The sequence below is a fragment of the Anopheles coluzzii genome, chromosome 3 (assembly GCF_943734685.1).
Source record: "Anopheles coluzzii chromosome 3, AcolN3, whole genome shotgun sequence".
Classification (NCBI taxonomy): Eukaryota; Metazoa; Arthropoda; class Insecta; order Diptera; family Culicidae; genus Anopheles; species Anopheles coluzzii.
In genome coordinates this window covers 2,095,311-2,111,478 of record NC_064671.1, presented here as the reverse complement: position 1 = coordinate 2,111,478, position 16,168 = coordinate 2,095,311, and the positions used below count along the sequence as shown (strand labels likewise).

General features: G+C 47.3%; 1 protein-coding gene across 2 annotated transcripts in view; it reads left to right on the top strand.

Annotated features, from left to right (window-relative positions):
• The first annotated feature begins 1,793 nt into the window (after window positions 1-1,793).
• The window catches only part of LOC120959450 (laminin subunit alpha-1), a 76,306-nt gene continuing 61,931 nt past the window's right edge, over window positions 1,794-16,168 (top strand). Inside the window, exons 1-2 of one of the 2 annotated variants that reach the window (XM_040382837.2) lie at window positions 1,794-2,065; window positions 3,813-4,442. In XM_040382837.2, the coding sequence (XP_040238771.2) occupies window positions 4,142-4,442 (301 nt within the window). In that variant the 5' untranslated portion in view covers window positions 1,794-2,065; window positions 3,813-4,141. The remainder of the gene's footprint in view (window positions 2,066-3,812; window positions 4,443-16,168) is intronic. The other variant, XM_040382836.2, reaches the window with a different exon arrangement.

Below are 16,168 nucleotides of genomic sequence, written 5' to 3'. Positions count from 1 at the left end.
AAAAAAGTAATCGACGGTTTGTTTTCATGATTGTGTAGAATTTGAAATGCATCTTCAGAATCATAGTATGCAGTTTGCATGCAACAATGCACGATTGAAATATTTCACGCAGAGGGTTGTGAAATATTTCATCAACTGTGAACTTCCAAGGTTTTTTTTCTTCTGGGCGTTGTTTTTGGCTTATTACTAAGTTGGTGCTTGTGCTTTGCAGAAAACCCATCATTTAATAACTATGTTTGATGATGTGTAAGAAGAACATTGAACTTAAAGCTCTCTACATCTTACACATTTATGGGAAAACATAGAAAACAAAGAAGTGAACATATCCTGTTAAAAACTTTTCGCAAACAGTATGCAAAAACATACACCTATCTTTAACATATCAATTCACCTGCCTGCTTTAGCATATCAAATTCAAAATTCACACAGAACACCACGTGGAGCATGGAGCTGTCTACCGGCAAATGTAACTGCTGTGCCGCAGTTGCATTGAATTCTCTCTCATTTCAGACATCTCTCCCTTCTCTTGATTCGTTTCTCCCAAACTCTCTAGGCTGTGATGTGATTTTTACGAATTAAAATCACTATTTTCATATGCTTTTTGTAGTGAATAACATAAAAAATCATTAAACAGTAAAATAACTCTAACACATCACAAGTTTACAGAGTTAAACGTAGAACAATTTGGGAAATGTCGTAAACTAAACACGTAAACAAACCGCATCGCGAGAAGAAGTTGATTGCAAGAGCGAGATGCGTGCGGATGCTGAGAGAACCGTCGTTTTTCACGATCTTTCTGCTTCCGACCGATCAGTCTGCTTCGGGATGTTCAACCGCTCGGTTCGAAACAGTCGGTCGTTCTGCGATGCGTAGCGTGTGTGGAAGATAACCGTTTATTCGGATAAAATATAAGTGCAGTGAGATAGAAAATTGATACAAGAATTGCAAGAAAAAGGGTACATTAATGTGTCCATTTTTCTGTGCAAACAAGTGAAGTAAAAACGTTTACATTTAACGATGGTGCGCGTCACCGAACGGCGACAATCTACGCTGCATCCTGAGCCGACAATGCTGCGGACCGGTGTTCTTTCGACTGGAGCTTAAAATAGCCCAATCCGCGAGTGCACCAAACCGAATCCGCACATCAGACGACGTCGGCAAGGCATCAGCAGCAGCAGCACCGGTGCGACACGTTCTGTTCACGGGTTTGCGAGTGCGTGTGCGGCACAAAGCATAAGGAAACTCAATCCGCAACGCATCAAAAGTAGCGTGTTTGTGTATGTTCGTGTGTGTGTGTTTGTCTTCACGATCTTGCGATAAGATACGGTGTGAGAAAATGATCGAGTGGGCCCGGTGGGTGGAGGCACCTGTCAAGCCGATCGGAGGAGTGCGTGAGAAATTATCGATCAGCGCCGCATCGCGCACGATCAAAGTGCATTTTCAGTGAAAGAGCGTAGGAAGCGCACCGAGGAAAGCGTGAGCGATCACGCGTCTGCGGTAATTGTTGCAACACTTGCAAAGGTCAGTGCAGCGTGTGTGTGTGTGTGTCGGCAACACTGTGTTTGTAACGAAAAGCGTGCGAATAAAGTGGTTAAACAAGAGGAAATATTGTGTCGGGCTGGTGTCATAATTTAAATGTCCTTTAAGTGCCCGAGTGGAAGTCTTTGGCGTGAGCAAAGGAAGAATTAAAAAACGCAGCGAAGGAAAAGGTTGGTGGATATTTTAGCAAAGGAACCGTCCAGTGCCGTGTTCCTCTTGTTTCCTGCGTTCCCCGTAACACACACCCTGCAGAAGTTGCCCCCCAAAACCGCGAACCGCTTGCGGCAGGACCGTCTGCGAAAGAAAGTAATTATAGACGCCCTTATCAATGCAATGCCATTTTTCATCGCGCCTTCCTCGTGGTTTGCAGCCAGTCGCCGGCCAGTACAAAAGTCAGTGCAGCCAGAGGAACGCACTCGATGACGCAGACGCCGATGATGATGGTGATGGCGGGCAGCGATGGTAATGCTGCAGACGACGGTTCCTGCGTACGAAACCCTTGGCGCTGATTGTGCTGATGAAGTCGGTAAGTGGAGAGCCTCTTTTCTTTCTTTATTTTTGTTGGGTCGATGTTTTGCTCCTGCTCATTGCTCCAAAATAATGCCCAAAATGAAAGGGTTGCCGGTGAGGTTCAAACTATTGGCGGTTTTTTTGTATTGGTCTCTTGTTGGGCTACATAATCGAGCGCATTATTTGGTCGTTTGCTCGATGAACGCATCCTGCATTGCACACATTCCACTTCAAGAGACGATACTATCCCGTAGCTCGGTTGTAGTAAGATGTAACTTATTTATTCTTCCCTTTCTTTCACGTTTTTTGTGTGCCGATTGCCTGTGAGTGTATGTGGGGAATGTCCAGTAATTTGTACTAGACAAAGAGAGGAAGACAAATGAGTAGAGATTGTTTGGAATCTCGGTTGGCCTGGAGGAATGTACGTATTTTGACAACACATTTCCAAACTCAAACTCTGTGGCTCTGTTTACCAGAGCGTGTGCCCTTTGGTGTTTATGGACAGCAATAAAATTGAAACATAGGTGTTGTTTTTCCCGCCCTAAGATCACACCTTTTCCTCGGTTGTAAACGTCGCGGAGAGTTTCGGGAAAAGCGCATCGGGCTTACTTTCTCACGGAATGATTGTGTTTGGTTGGAGATTTGAGATACTCATTGAAGGTATAATCGATAGCAACACAAGATCAAACAGTGGCTCTCTGCTGCAAACGAATTGTAGCGAGTTTGCTAGCCTAAATTGACATTTTTTGTATATTATTGCTTCAACATAAGACACACATTTGCATACATATTCCTCTATTATTGCGGCAAGATACGGTTGCTAGATTTCACTTGGCTTATTTGTTTGCTCCAGCGACATTTCACGTATTGATTTAAAGTGGCCGTTGGACGATAGATTAGGCATAACATTTAAATACCAAATACGTTAAGGTAAATTAGCCGAGGCGACACCTCTCTCAGCAACAATACAAACGCCTCTCACCAGCATCAACGTTTCCGTCCAGTAGACAGGTTCGGTTGGTGGTCTGTAATCCGTAAGGTCTACAAATTCCACACACGGATCTACTCGTCTACCAAAACCTTCAGGATACGATGGACCAACGGGCGGCAGCCCTGACAGATTAGTGTGGATCACATTCATATGTACCACCCGTCTGTGATTGGACCGAGGGTTGAGGTTTCGGTCGATGATCAAAATGCCGAAAATCGAGTTGAATAATTTTCTCGCCCAACGATACTATTTTGCGGCACAGGCCAATAAACTTCACCACGTGAAGGAAGGACTAGCTGGGGCGCGCGATAGCGATAACAGGGAGGTATTTTGCCGGTGCCGAGGAACCGGTTTGCGTGCGAACGGCCGGTGGGAGCTCTCATTTACAGACTCTGGGGCAGCTGATTTTTGACATTCGATCTTGAAAAACAACAACCGCTGGAAGCATCGTCTCGAGGCCGTTCGTTACCGGTTCTGTGCGATCGTGTGTGCGCGTTGGCAACACCGGGTGGAAATGGACGAAACGATGTAGATCGATCCATGGTTTTTTTTATGGTGGACGCATAAAACCAGCACCAGTAGCGTAATGATGCTGATTTGCACGTGTCATCAACTGTTTATCGAGTGTATAAAATGTGCTTCCATAGCAGACGTTCATTTCGAGGAGGGTAGTGAGAGAGAGATCAGAACATCGTGTCAAATACTATGTGAAATGCGCTGCAACAACATGCAAACTAAACATCACGTTTTCTTCCATTTCCTTTTTTTTCAGAATCTTCACCCCTAAGACGTCGATAATAGTGGTGCGCCGTAGTTAGCACAGATCCCCCTCTTTTTGTATGGTTTGTGATAAGTGAGCACAACAAGTGTACGGAAAGAAGTGTGTGCCAACAATGCGAACGAAGCAAGTGCGTTGCCCGCCAGTGCAGTGATTAGCGTGCGATATTTGTTGCGAATAATCGTAGTGTGATCGTACAACGGAGGCAAAACGGAAGCCTCGATCGTGTGTGTTGGGGTATAAGAAAGGAAGAAGTGTTAGAGAGCAAAGTGAGTGTGTGAGCGAGGAAGAATAGGAAAAAAAGTGAAAAAGTCAGCTTCAAAATGCGTTCCACACGACAGAGTTTCGTGGCACGGTGTGCGCTAGTGACGTTGCTGATGCTGAGCGTTGGTGCCGTGACCGGGATCCGGCAGCACGATCGCGACGATATGACGGTGGAGGAGATGTTGCGGCGCGAAAGCCGTGACGTAGATGGGGAGCAGCCCGAACCAACCGGTCCACTGCCGGCTGGGGATGAGTCGGGCGTTAGTGACGAGACGGCTCTTCCGGTCGTGGTGCGAAGCCGACAGGGGCGTACGAGACAGATCTGGCGACATCATCGGCCACGACACTCCGGGCGGCAAGGTGCGTACGCGCGTTCGATTAGAATAAGAACGTGGAGTTTTGATTTGTTAGCTCGGGTTGGTCCTCGGGTCGTGAGGCTTTAATTTGTGACTGTTAATTATAGGGTTGTATGTGCTAATGAAGTTACAATACCCTCGGGTGGAGGGTTATGAGTAATAGCACGCGTTTAATAACTGGTTTGGCTGGTTGTTTTCGTTGCCGTTGTTCGTGGAATGGTTTTGTTCTTTTGAGTGTTGCTTCAAACAAATCCAAAAGCGTTGGTTCTAATTTGGTTCTTGATAAATTAAGCACAAATCCAGCAATGTGTGTTAAGACCCACCTGCTTCAGCCCAACTGCTAGAAAGCAGACACTCGACGGTCTCGTGGCGTTACGAACAAAAGCGATTTAAAAAGCAGTTCATCACCATCTTCCCTTTGCCGATGCATAGCTTTGTGTGGCTAGCTTCAATCACCTTTTCACTCCCTCTACATCGCGTTCGACGTTCAAAGAACACATGCTTGAGAGATCGTGAATAGGGCCGGGCTCCCTGGTGAGCTGGAGGAGCTCCGACCTCCGGTAGATGCCAACAACAATTGGACTTTTTAATTGCTTACATTCCGCTGCGCATTGTTGAGTGCGTTATTGTGAGTGCGTTTTCGTGGAAAAGGTGGAAGCTTCCTGGTCCGTCTGCGATTGCCTCTTCTACTCGGTCCTGCGTTTAGAAATGTTTATTCGTACGAAGGACACATACGGAATGAATCTCGGGGGCATCTGGTTGCTGTTGCTGCTGGTTTTTACGCTGGGTTTCCTGCCCTCGTTGCATGGAGAGGTGGTAGAGGTGTGATAAAGGAACACATAAATCTGCCACCCGCATCGGTAACACACAGCCGGGAGGAAGCCGGTCGAACCTTCGAAGGACCGCAATCGAAAGGCTCTTGGCAGTGAACGTTTCCTGTGCGCCAGACAGCTGGTCCCACAATGCGAGGTCCCTTTTGTTTTTATCGAGGATTGTGCTCGAGGGATTGTTTTCCCTCTGTGTGTGTGTGTTTTGAAGGAGGTTTAAAACGTTCCCTTTTCAACCCACGGGCAGGTAAATTGGTCGTGTCGCATCCGTTTACGGTGGGAAACGCTACGCAACGCTTGTGAGCATTAGTGTCCCTTTTTTCCCCTGACTGAAGGAAGCGCAAAGCATAAAGTGTCCAAGATTGTATCGCACTCATCGGGTTTGGTAGATGATTGTGGACACTCCTATCACTTCCCAAGGCAGTCGGAGTAGAGTAGCTTTTGGCGGCTTTCTTTATTTTCTGCATTTTTGTGTGATTCTCATGTGTGTCTGTGATGAGCACTCTTCAGCGAAAGCGATTGTCTCAAAGCCCTTCGAAGCTAGCTAGCGAGGGAATATAGGAAAGAGAAGGGCGTAACATAGAGAAAGAGATAGCAAATAGTAGAGGTGCTACATCAGGTATGAGCGCTTGCCGCACGGCAACAACAGTTTACGAGCATAAATAATGCTACCCGGGCGGTCAAGAATCTTGCCGCGAGACCCTCTTCCCGAAAAACCTAGAACCTCGCTCGTGATCGTGGGCCGTTGGTCGTTGTTATCCTTCGCCTTCTAATTGGTAATGAGAAGCGGGGGGAAACAAAGAAAAGCGAGAGCGAAAAGTGGCTTTTATTTATCTGTTTCAAAGGAGAAAAAAAGCAACACACTCGTGCTGTAGCTTGTGCTGTTAGAATGCAGACAAATGCACAGCTCATATTTTGTAACAAATATCCAGTAATTATATGGCATCAGCGAACGGAGCGACGAACCCGAACTCTTCCCGAAGGATCAATATTTAATTATGCTGCTCGGTGGCCGTCCGATGAGCGGATGATGTGTTATTTTTAATGAAAAATTGGTTGCTAATTGATAATCGAGAGCCGATCGCCGAGGGCAGCACTTCTGTTTTTTTTTGGGAGGAAGGTGCAGGATGTTTTAACACGCTCGAAGGGTCGTAAAACAACGATCCATCCTTTACGGCTCATTCCCACACCGTCCGGCTCGACGGAATAATTGAGCGTAATTTTGAAGTTTATTTTTGAAAATGGCTTGACGGATTATTTATAGTATGTTATTTTAGTACGATTCCAATTATTCCTGCACGTTACAGTAGCGGGCGGTAATTAAATAGCGTTATTTTGTAACGCTTTTGAGGGACTATGCTCCCGTTTATCGACTCAAATTGATTCACCGTGAAGGAAGGATGCTTTTGCTTTTGCGAATCATGAGGAAAAATACACTTTTCATAATGCAATGAGTGCTTTCCATCATCTCAGTGCGCTCGCGTCTATAATTAAAGATCAACATTGGATGATTTACGACCACCTTCGAGGCGGGTGCGGTGCCTCCGAAAAAAAGGTGCACCGACTAATTGATTATTAAATGTGCGCCTGGTTTGGTTTTGGGAGCTGAAAATTTGCTGAAGCTTTACACGAACGCTGGTGGACGTTGAAAGGTCCCGTGAGCACTCCATCAGTCAAGTCAAGCCAAAGGGTTCAGGACCGATGCGTTGAGGGAAGGCCTTTTCTCGTATCCTGAAACCATCTACCATATTAGGCGCAAGATCTCTTGTGGCAGGAGGGCTACAGTTTAAGACACGTTGGGAATACACAGCGCATCCGTGAGGTTCTTTTTTGCTTGCGGTGGGAATGTTCCCTGGCTCAATGAGCAAACATTTCGTGGTGAAGCTAATTAATTTCCTGTCAGTTTGCTTCCAACCTGAAGGCGATCGGTCGGACGGGCTTGATCGTGTGGTTGATCAAACTTCACATTATTGCAGCTTGCGTGAAAGCGCCACTTGCCCGCCGTCCGTAATTTGCGGCGCAGATAAGGCGAAAAGAGTAAATTTATTGAAATTCAATCACCCGAACCTGGCTGCAGCAAGTGCATGTGCGTGCGTAGCTTCTGGGTGGTCTCGTTGAAATCGGTGCACACCCTTCAGGGCAGCAATGTTATGAATTCATTATCAGGCCAAGAGCTACTGCACGTTCTTGCGTGATGAATTGCTGCGAGCTTGTGTGTGGCTGTGTGTTTATGTGGCTGAGAAAGAGTGCTGAGGCATCAAGAGGAAGCAGGATTTCGAACGTCGTGAGAAATTCGTTCACGATTATTGTATCATTTTGAAGTTTTAAGGTCCTCAATTTAAGATACGAAAAAATGATCCTTCCAGAATTTTATTACTTGAACAATATTTTAAAAGCAATGATAAGCTTTCTTTTCTGGGTAAGAATAGTTCCCTGCACCTGCACCTTTCACTGCATGGCAACTGCCCAAAATGCATCGTTTAAAATACGATTTAGATAAGCAATGGGCGAGGTCGAATTATAATAAAATCGTCGTTATTTCCGTTATCCCAAACAAAAAGCCGCCCTTGAGCAGGGGGTTAGGTTTTCCCGATCAATCTTCCCGAGCAGTGCAGTGCAGCGCTTTTGCACGATCGGGTTCCCGCGTTTGATCCTGTTGTCCGGGCGTGATCATTCGATGGTCATTAACGTATCAGGGCGGCATGATAGCTGAACAGACCGGCGGCACAATGCACACGATTTGTTGATCTTGATGTCGATCCACCCCGTTTAGCTAATCGGATCCCGCTCGGAATGCATCCGTGCACTGTCTGTCGACACCTTTTCTACAGTCTCTCTTTCTCTCTTAACGTTTTGATGGGTGTGGTGGGTGTATTCTTTAGCTCCATCGACGGATTCGATCGTTTATGAGCATCGAATGACACAATAAAGGTTCTTTGAAACGGTGTAGAAGCTATCACTTTTGTCACTTTACGTCGCTTAGCCGAGATAAGCTTCCTAATGGCAAAGCGATCCATTTCGATGGAGTTTCTTTCTCATGGATGAGCTGCTAGGTGAGGTGTGGGAGAAATTGGAAAAAAGCGTTTCCAAAGATGCGCCAACAACAATGCGTATTTTTGACGGCTGGAAAGAACTCGTGTCGGATGCTGAACTGAATCTTCAAAGCAGGCATCTGGATGAGATTGATTTTTTTGCTTAACATGTTTCGTCTTTTTAGAGTAATTGATCGACAGTTGGGTTGGCTGCACATTTTCGGGAGCAACTAATTGCCTTCGGTTCCGTTTTGTTTGCGGCATTCCGGCCCATTATTCATTCGTCATTGTATGTTTTGTGGCTGTTTGTGTGCGGCTGCCTGCGCACCGTTGTCAGTGCGCAATGTTGCATTGGCTTGCTGGCTGGCTCATGCCAGTGATTGTTTAAAGTTGTCCCAGGGGATCGGTAGACACAAGACAAGAAAACAATGATGCTGCTGCCTGCTACCGATGTGCGTCGTCGCGGTCGCCCGTGGGTCGTAAATTTTCCCCCCGTGCGGACAGTAACGATCTGGTTTTATGGTGCTGCAGATTTGAATGATGAGCTCGATAAAGTGCGTGATCTGCCGTGGTTGTTGGATGTTTACGAAGATCTTCAGCGATCAGGAGCGAGAGCAAACAAATTCAGTATGGAAATGTGGTAGTTTTATGGTTGTTTTTGTGTGTGTGAGAGAAGAAGGATGATTTATGCTGAAAATATCTGTGACGTGGATATTATACTGTCAGGCTATTAAACTTGAATGTAATGTTTACCGGCGGAGGATGGATATGAGAGTAAATCTTTGGGATTTGTTTCGGTGAGACAAGAAACCCTGTAAGCATTCAGTTGATCCAATTTCCAACTCCCCAATGTGCAACACTTTTTCTGAACCAACTCAAGAAACCCATTTCTTCTTGAATTTCTCCTCAATGAGCAAGCCTGTACACATTTCCTGCAGGATCTGCTAGTTTGTCGGCAGTGTAATGTTTCCGCTTGATCAACCACAGCTCGGCCAGCTGTTGCTGAAATGTGTGATGTGGCAAAAAGGCAGTCGTAAACCCACGGCTTGCGCAATTTGTTCACTCGTCCCGCTGTCGACGTTGAACATCGGTCCGAACATAATTTCCTTTATGTACGGAGATGCTTCTTGTTTTTGCCTTGACGCCACACACACACACAGAGTACCCAATCTTGGCTTCCGATCGCTTGGGATTCCATTGATCGATGGGTTGCACTTTTGCATAAGGTGCAAATCACGGAATCGTTCCCTTCTCCATAATAAAGCACTCTTCTCTCGCTCTGTCGTGGTCCATCGGCTGGGTTTGTTGTGTGATTGCAAAGATGCTGCCAGAAAGTCCAACGGCGGGTCCACAATCTGCAAGATCGGCAACAGCCAGTAGCGATAATCATACCCTTTAGGAAGATCTCCCTCATTTCGCCCCATCCCTGCGGTGTTGTTGTGGTGCGGCAGTGGAACTAGAAACAGCTGTCCACGGGTAGATGCAACACTCGCGAAGAAGCTTTCGTCGGCTCGAGGTGGTCTGAGGCGCCACTCGACTAATGCCATTTTAAGTGAGTACTTCAGCGAGTAGCGTCGGCTTGTTGGCAGCTCGTTGTGGCGGCGGGCACGTTTGCCTATTGCGCCTACATCCCTGGACGAGATGAATAATTCATGGGTTCATCTCGAGAGTGAGGGCAGCATCATGGGCAGGTCGCCCAGCGAGATGCATGAGGTTTTCGAGAGGTTCTTGCGGAGCGGTTTTTGCGCATCGAGTGGGGCCACGTGAAAGCTCGGTAAAACGGGCGGGCTTTGGGGCGGTGGGCACTATTCTTGCGCGTGTTGCGATGCGACCATAAGGTAAAGCCGTTCGGCATTCGTTGGCATGCACACGTACCCATTATGAGCTTACAAATGAGCCGCTCGTGGCATTGTCAATGAGCGAGTAATGACATGTAGTACATGCAGAAAAGTAGTTTTGGCTCGCAAATCACTATGCAGTGGATGCAGTGCGTTGCCAAAGCCTCAAGATGGACAAATTTCAAACACTATTTGACAATAGTGAAATCCACACACTACAGCTTCAAGATGCGATGAGTCCACCTGACTCAGCTGGTAGGACGTCTCACTGACGTTCCGATGAAAGGCAAATTATGATGTTTCAACTGTGGGCATGATCCGGACGGAGTTGGTTTCGGAGAAATTTCCCAATCAGCATGAAAGTCACGAGTGAGTGGCAGAACGATGCACTGCAGTATGCAATTACCGGTAGATCACGTCAAATGCAATCTCCCGTTTCCAGCCTGCCTGCACACTGCCTGGAAACCATTCTAGTCGGTAACGGATAGACGATCTTGATCGTGCACTGTTCTCCGCTAGGGTTGGCTTCGATCGTACCCCGAGATTGTACTGCGGAAGATATCCCTCTGGGAAACCGGTTGCCTTCCCGCGGAGCGATCCTCCCTGCTGTACGCGTGCATTGAAAGCGTGTGCGCCTTCCCACACGACCAGGGAGAAGATGATTCGACGGCGATGATACCGACAAAAACAAAACCGGCAACAAAACCAGAACGCACGCCACATCCGACCGGGTGCAATGGATTGATCATGCTGGTGGTAGTGCTGCTGCTGTTTTCCATATCATCCTGCCGTGCGGTGGCTGGATTGATACCGGTGCTGGAAGAGTGATGGCCGCATAAACAAATCAACGCACCCTCGGATCGGGACCGCGCATCGGGAAGCTCGGATGCGCAAAGGGTGCAAAGTGCAGCAGGCGGTTTAGGTTTATGAGGTTTAGCTCTGTACGAGACGAGTAACGAGCAAGAATGGAGGGTGGCAGATATGCACGGACGATCAGCATAAAGTAACGGAAACACATTGAACTGCATGGAAGCGTGCTGAGAGAGATTATCACTTCAGCGGCAGGTCAATGCTGTCAGGCGGGTCAAGAGCGTAACAAATGATACCACAAATGGGAACTGAACATAAGTAGACAACGAGGCGAACATACAATGTGCACTGAATATTGTCGCTTTATCTGTGCGAGTGTAAAACGCCATTTTAATGCTCTCGTTCTTAATTTGTAGCAAAATGTTTTCAAAAACTCCACCTTATGTGCCGATAATATCTCGCCAAAACCCCTTAATAAAGATCACACCGAAGCGACACGGGTGGCTCCGACTCGGAGTGTCAGTGTGTGTTAAAACCCCAATTATCTTTGATGTAATATCGCTTGTCCACCCGCCCGTAGCCAACCACTACGCGCAAAAGGCGTGGAAAATACACAGTGAAACACCCATGCCACCAAATAAGGCGCTCTCGTACACGGCGGCGGCGGCCCTAAGGGTGCCGTTGATAATCTTCTTTACCCAAAAAAAGGAAACAAGCAAATACCGGTCACACCGATAGGCACTACTCCCCCTGTGCCCCCTTCACCCCACCCCCCACAGAGCTGCATTCAGCCACTTCAGCCAACCACTTGCATGCAAATGATGCAAAGTAATTTCGCTGAGCTGTACGCGATCGCCTGCCCCGTGCACGATCGTGCATCGACATCGAAATTTGCCCACATACGGCACTCGTCTCGTAAGGGTGCCGAAGAATGGGAGCAGACACTTCCCGAAAAGGGGAGATATACCCATGCACAGCCATGCACAAAGGAACCGCGCGCACGGTGTAATTTAGATGGCGCCTTGCCGATGCAGTGCAATGCCTTTCTCGGTTCTGTGTGTGTGGATTTGATTTGATTTGCCCTTTTTTCGGCATATGGGACGGTTTCACGCGACGGCGGCTCACGCGATCGACCGGTTCGATCGTTTCTTGGGGAGGTGTAAAAAAAGGGAAAAAAAGGAAGGAAGACAAACATTTAGGGAATGAGTGTTAAAGCCCTCGGGAAAGTCCTTCAACATGGGGTTTTCGGTATCATCACGAAGGGGAACCATGTTGTGTTTATGGTTGTTTTTATCGAGTTGAAAATGAAGATTTGGGAATAAATAGCTTGCTGTGGTTGTTTAAGACGTAGGGGAATACTATTTTAAAGATGGTTTAAATCAATCAGCAAACTTTGTTGTACACACATGCAATTTTATAAACCATAATTTGGGGCTTTGAAACAAGATTTTCCTTGCCGAGATGAAGGCGCTGCACTAAACGCAATATCAATTGGTAGTAACCTCAATAGGAAACTAGTTAAACGGCGTGCTACTTGCTCCTATGGAATGCAGAAGAGCAATAACAAGAAGATGGTTTGGATGGTTCATAAGTCATCGGCTCCGCAACCACGTCCACAGAACATTCGCAATGCAAAACGAAACAAAACAAAATTAAACGCAACAACCGGCAGCCAAGTAAACTCATCGAAGTGAGTAATGTAACACTTTCTAAACAAGTCGCCAGTCGCTAGTAATTAGCTTCACGCCTTACACTTTCCCAGCGCGCCCCAGCGCGCGGGGACTTACTTACAGCTTCTTCCGACGGGCAATTTGCGCCGCACTGGAAGATTGTTGTTAGCCGGGCAAAAACGAGCTACTGATTGGGGATCATGGCTGGTGTTTAGCACACTCTAGAATGCAGACACTCCCTTATGCACTCCGGTCATTGCAATGGGTTGCTTTCGTTGGCCTCCGGGGTTGGGGTTGGGAGCAAGAAAACACTTCACCAAGAAGCATCCAATTGCTTGTTTGTAGTGGCTAGGTTTCATCCAATTAATCATACGCCGGGGTTGTGTCTCGTGAAGGAGGAGTACTTTTTCCGCAGTCGTCACACCCGCCGTTGTGTCGATAATCTGCAGTAAGCAATGCATTTGTCACGCTGCTACAGTTAATTGATATGAGTCTGCTAGTAAAAGAGGAAAGCATTCTCCTTGTTCGAAGCCATGTAAGGAAAAGCGATGTAATTAAGTCGTATTATCGATATCACATCGCGAGCTGCTGCTGTTGCTGCTGGTAGTGTGAATGTCTTTCAGCACCGAGCGCCCTCAGACAAACAAGACCTCCAGTGTCAAGTGCCTCCGGGTGTCGATCTCGGTTCAAGTTCATAATGTTTTTTTTGTTTACTCTCCATCGACTCTCTGTTCTGGTTTGACAAGACGAGGGACGCGTAACGACGCGTCCGTGTTTATGTCACTCTGGTCTTTGGTTCTTCTAGTGCCTTTCGCTCGTGCCAGAATTCGTCACCGCAGCGCTGCGTCCTCGTGCTAGAAGTAATTTTCCCCGTTTTGGGTTTTTGTGTATGTGACCAGATTTATTTTCACTCTACCACTCGAAATCTTGCCCTTCCGGGGCAAGCCCACCCTGGAATGGAAGGGACAGGGCGTCAGGGCGTCGCGCACGCGTTCTGTCATCTGTCACGCGGTGATCACGGTTGGACCGCCGCTTTTAGTCAGTGTCTGCCCGCCCGGAAGTGACGTATCATTCGCCAGACGGGTTGAGAGTAAGGGCACCGCGTCATGTCTGGTCTTCGTTTTATCCAACCGTTCGCTCGTACCGTTCGTGTCACGAGAGTTGGCGGGCGGAAATCGGTGTCTCGTTGAATATATTACCTTTTTGTTTATGGAAAGCGGTAGGTTTGGGTGCGAAATCGATTACGCTCCGCGATGCGTCATGCCATGGTCGCTTGTCGTAGAAAACTGAAGTGAAATAAATAAGTTATTAAACTACACCATTTTTGAAGTAATTAAAGCTAACTGTTTTCCAAACTGTCACCCAACTTTGCCCACTTTTCCATCGGTTATTAAGGTTCATTAACATTTCACTGTCACTGTCGGTTCGCGCATGCTCCACGTGCGTCCAACCGGGTGTGCGCAGACACACACACCTACCTTACGCACTGCGCCGGATGATGCTGTTACCCCCGTCCGCCTTTGCGTGGCATTATTTTCTGCATCGGCACATTAATTGCTTCTTTCTGCGACCCCTGCGTGTCCCTGCGCTCCTCCGCACCGCAGCCGCGGGATGTCCTTTTCGGCCAAAAATAGCGTCACCGAGAACCGCGAGAAGTGCGACGGATGACGCTCGAGCGAAGCCGTGAACGATTGGCGGGAACACGCGGGTCGCGGTTTGTTTGAATGAAGCGCAAACCAACACACACACTAACACGAGCTTTTCGTGCCGCACACGCCATTAGTCACCAAGCCGTTAACAAAAAAGATTTATCTTTTTTTGTGTGTGCTGCGTCTTAGCCCCCTCCACAAGTAGATCATTAATTCAGCCGTTGTCGTCTCGTTCGGCGACCTGCACCGTTTCTGGTGCGCTCGAGCGGAGGTCAAAGTGTTTAAGAGTCTTTGCATTAACGGTTTGGTGCGTTTGAAAGAAGGCGGTGGTGCCAAGTACCAACCAGTGCTTGGTGGTCACAGGTAACACTGTGACAGGCCCATCTCATTCACGACGAGCGAGAGAGAGAGAGCGAGTGTGTGTAAATCTAGGGTAAATTACTGCTTTTAACCATGTAGGGCACCGTCCCCGTGGGCAGAGCGGGCTAGATGGCATACTATCAGGTGAACTAGAGCGGAACGTAACTCGCAAAACGAAGATGTTCCTGCACCGGGCTTATTTTTCATTGTCTTCTTGTTCATGTAGCAAACGAGCCAACGAGATGGGCTTGTAAGATATCTTCTTTTATTGAAAACTGTGTTTACAAATTGTCCATTAGCTCGCGCGTCACAGTGACACGGCTTTGGAGTGAAATAGTAAACATACAATTTCAATTAAAATTTCTGCACGACCGTGTTGCAGTATTTGTGCGTGTGTTTGTGAGATTGTTTCTTTGAAGCCTTGTTCTTTACATGATGTTCTTCTGCTATGTTTGCTTATTAATAACGAAAACTGCACACAGCAGACACATCTTTTATGCCTAGCGTGTGCATCCCGCCGTTCCCGAGTGCACATCGTCATGTATTTGCCGTACGGAGCATGTTTACAAACAGTGTTTAGTGCTGGTTAAAATGAAACACTTCTCCTCGCCTGCCCGCCTCAAAACTCCCCTCTTAAGAAGTCCCACTAACTTATTCGCAAACGGTGGTAAATGCACATGGCTGGGGAGTGCGTATGCGTATGGGAAGAATGCGAATGTGTGTTGCTCGCTCATTCAAAGGGATCGATTCTGGATCGATTGTCCGTGCAAACGATGGTGAGTAGGGAGTGGTAATTTGCCTCACGCCGAATTGTTTCCACAGTGAAAAACGAAATAAATGATCAAATGGAGGCTTCCTTTTGGAAGATCCAACCATTCCAGCCAGAGAGTCGATACCGTTTTGTTGTATCTGATCATATTTGAACGATCGAACAGCGGTATGATTTACGTGCAAAATAAACCCGGGTAAGAATAACATGCTCACGGAACACTTCCCTTGTTGTGCTGCTGCAACAACACAAACACACAAAACCTGCCAAACAGAATCTCTTCTGACTCGCCGTTCTGTTGTTTGGTGGTGAAATTTATGAACTCCTTGCTCGTTGCTGTAGCGTTGGTGAGGTAATTTTTCACCTCGCCGTTTTGGTGCGCACAAAGGCTGCTGCGAAGAAACGGAGACGCCTTGAACGTTGATCGATGTTTTGGGGCTGGAACAATCGGTTCTGGTGCGTCCGTGGTACCAGCGAAGAATATTAGTGGACGAAAGTAAATTTAACTTTTGCCTCGTTGACCGACCGGGAATGCATCGTGTATCGGGCGTCTCGTGCTGGTCCACCCCGCCATCCATGCTACCCGGGATCAGGATATTGCTGTTTGTCTGTGTGTGTCTTGATTTTATAAGTTAATTTGGCGTAAAATACGATCATAAACCCAGCGAGAAGACAATTTGAATATTTATGTGCATCGGCAACACGGACCTTAATGACGGCAGCCCGCTGTGCCCGCCTCAAGCGAATGTTGCACACGGGGTTCGCTTCCAATTGG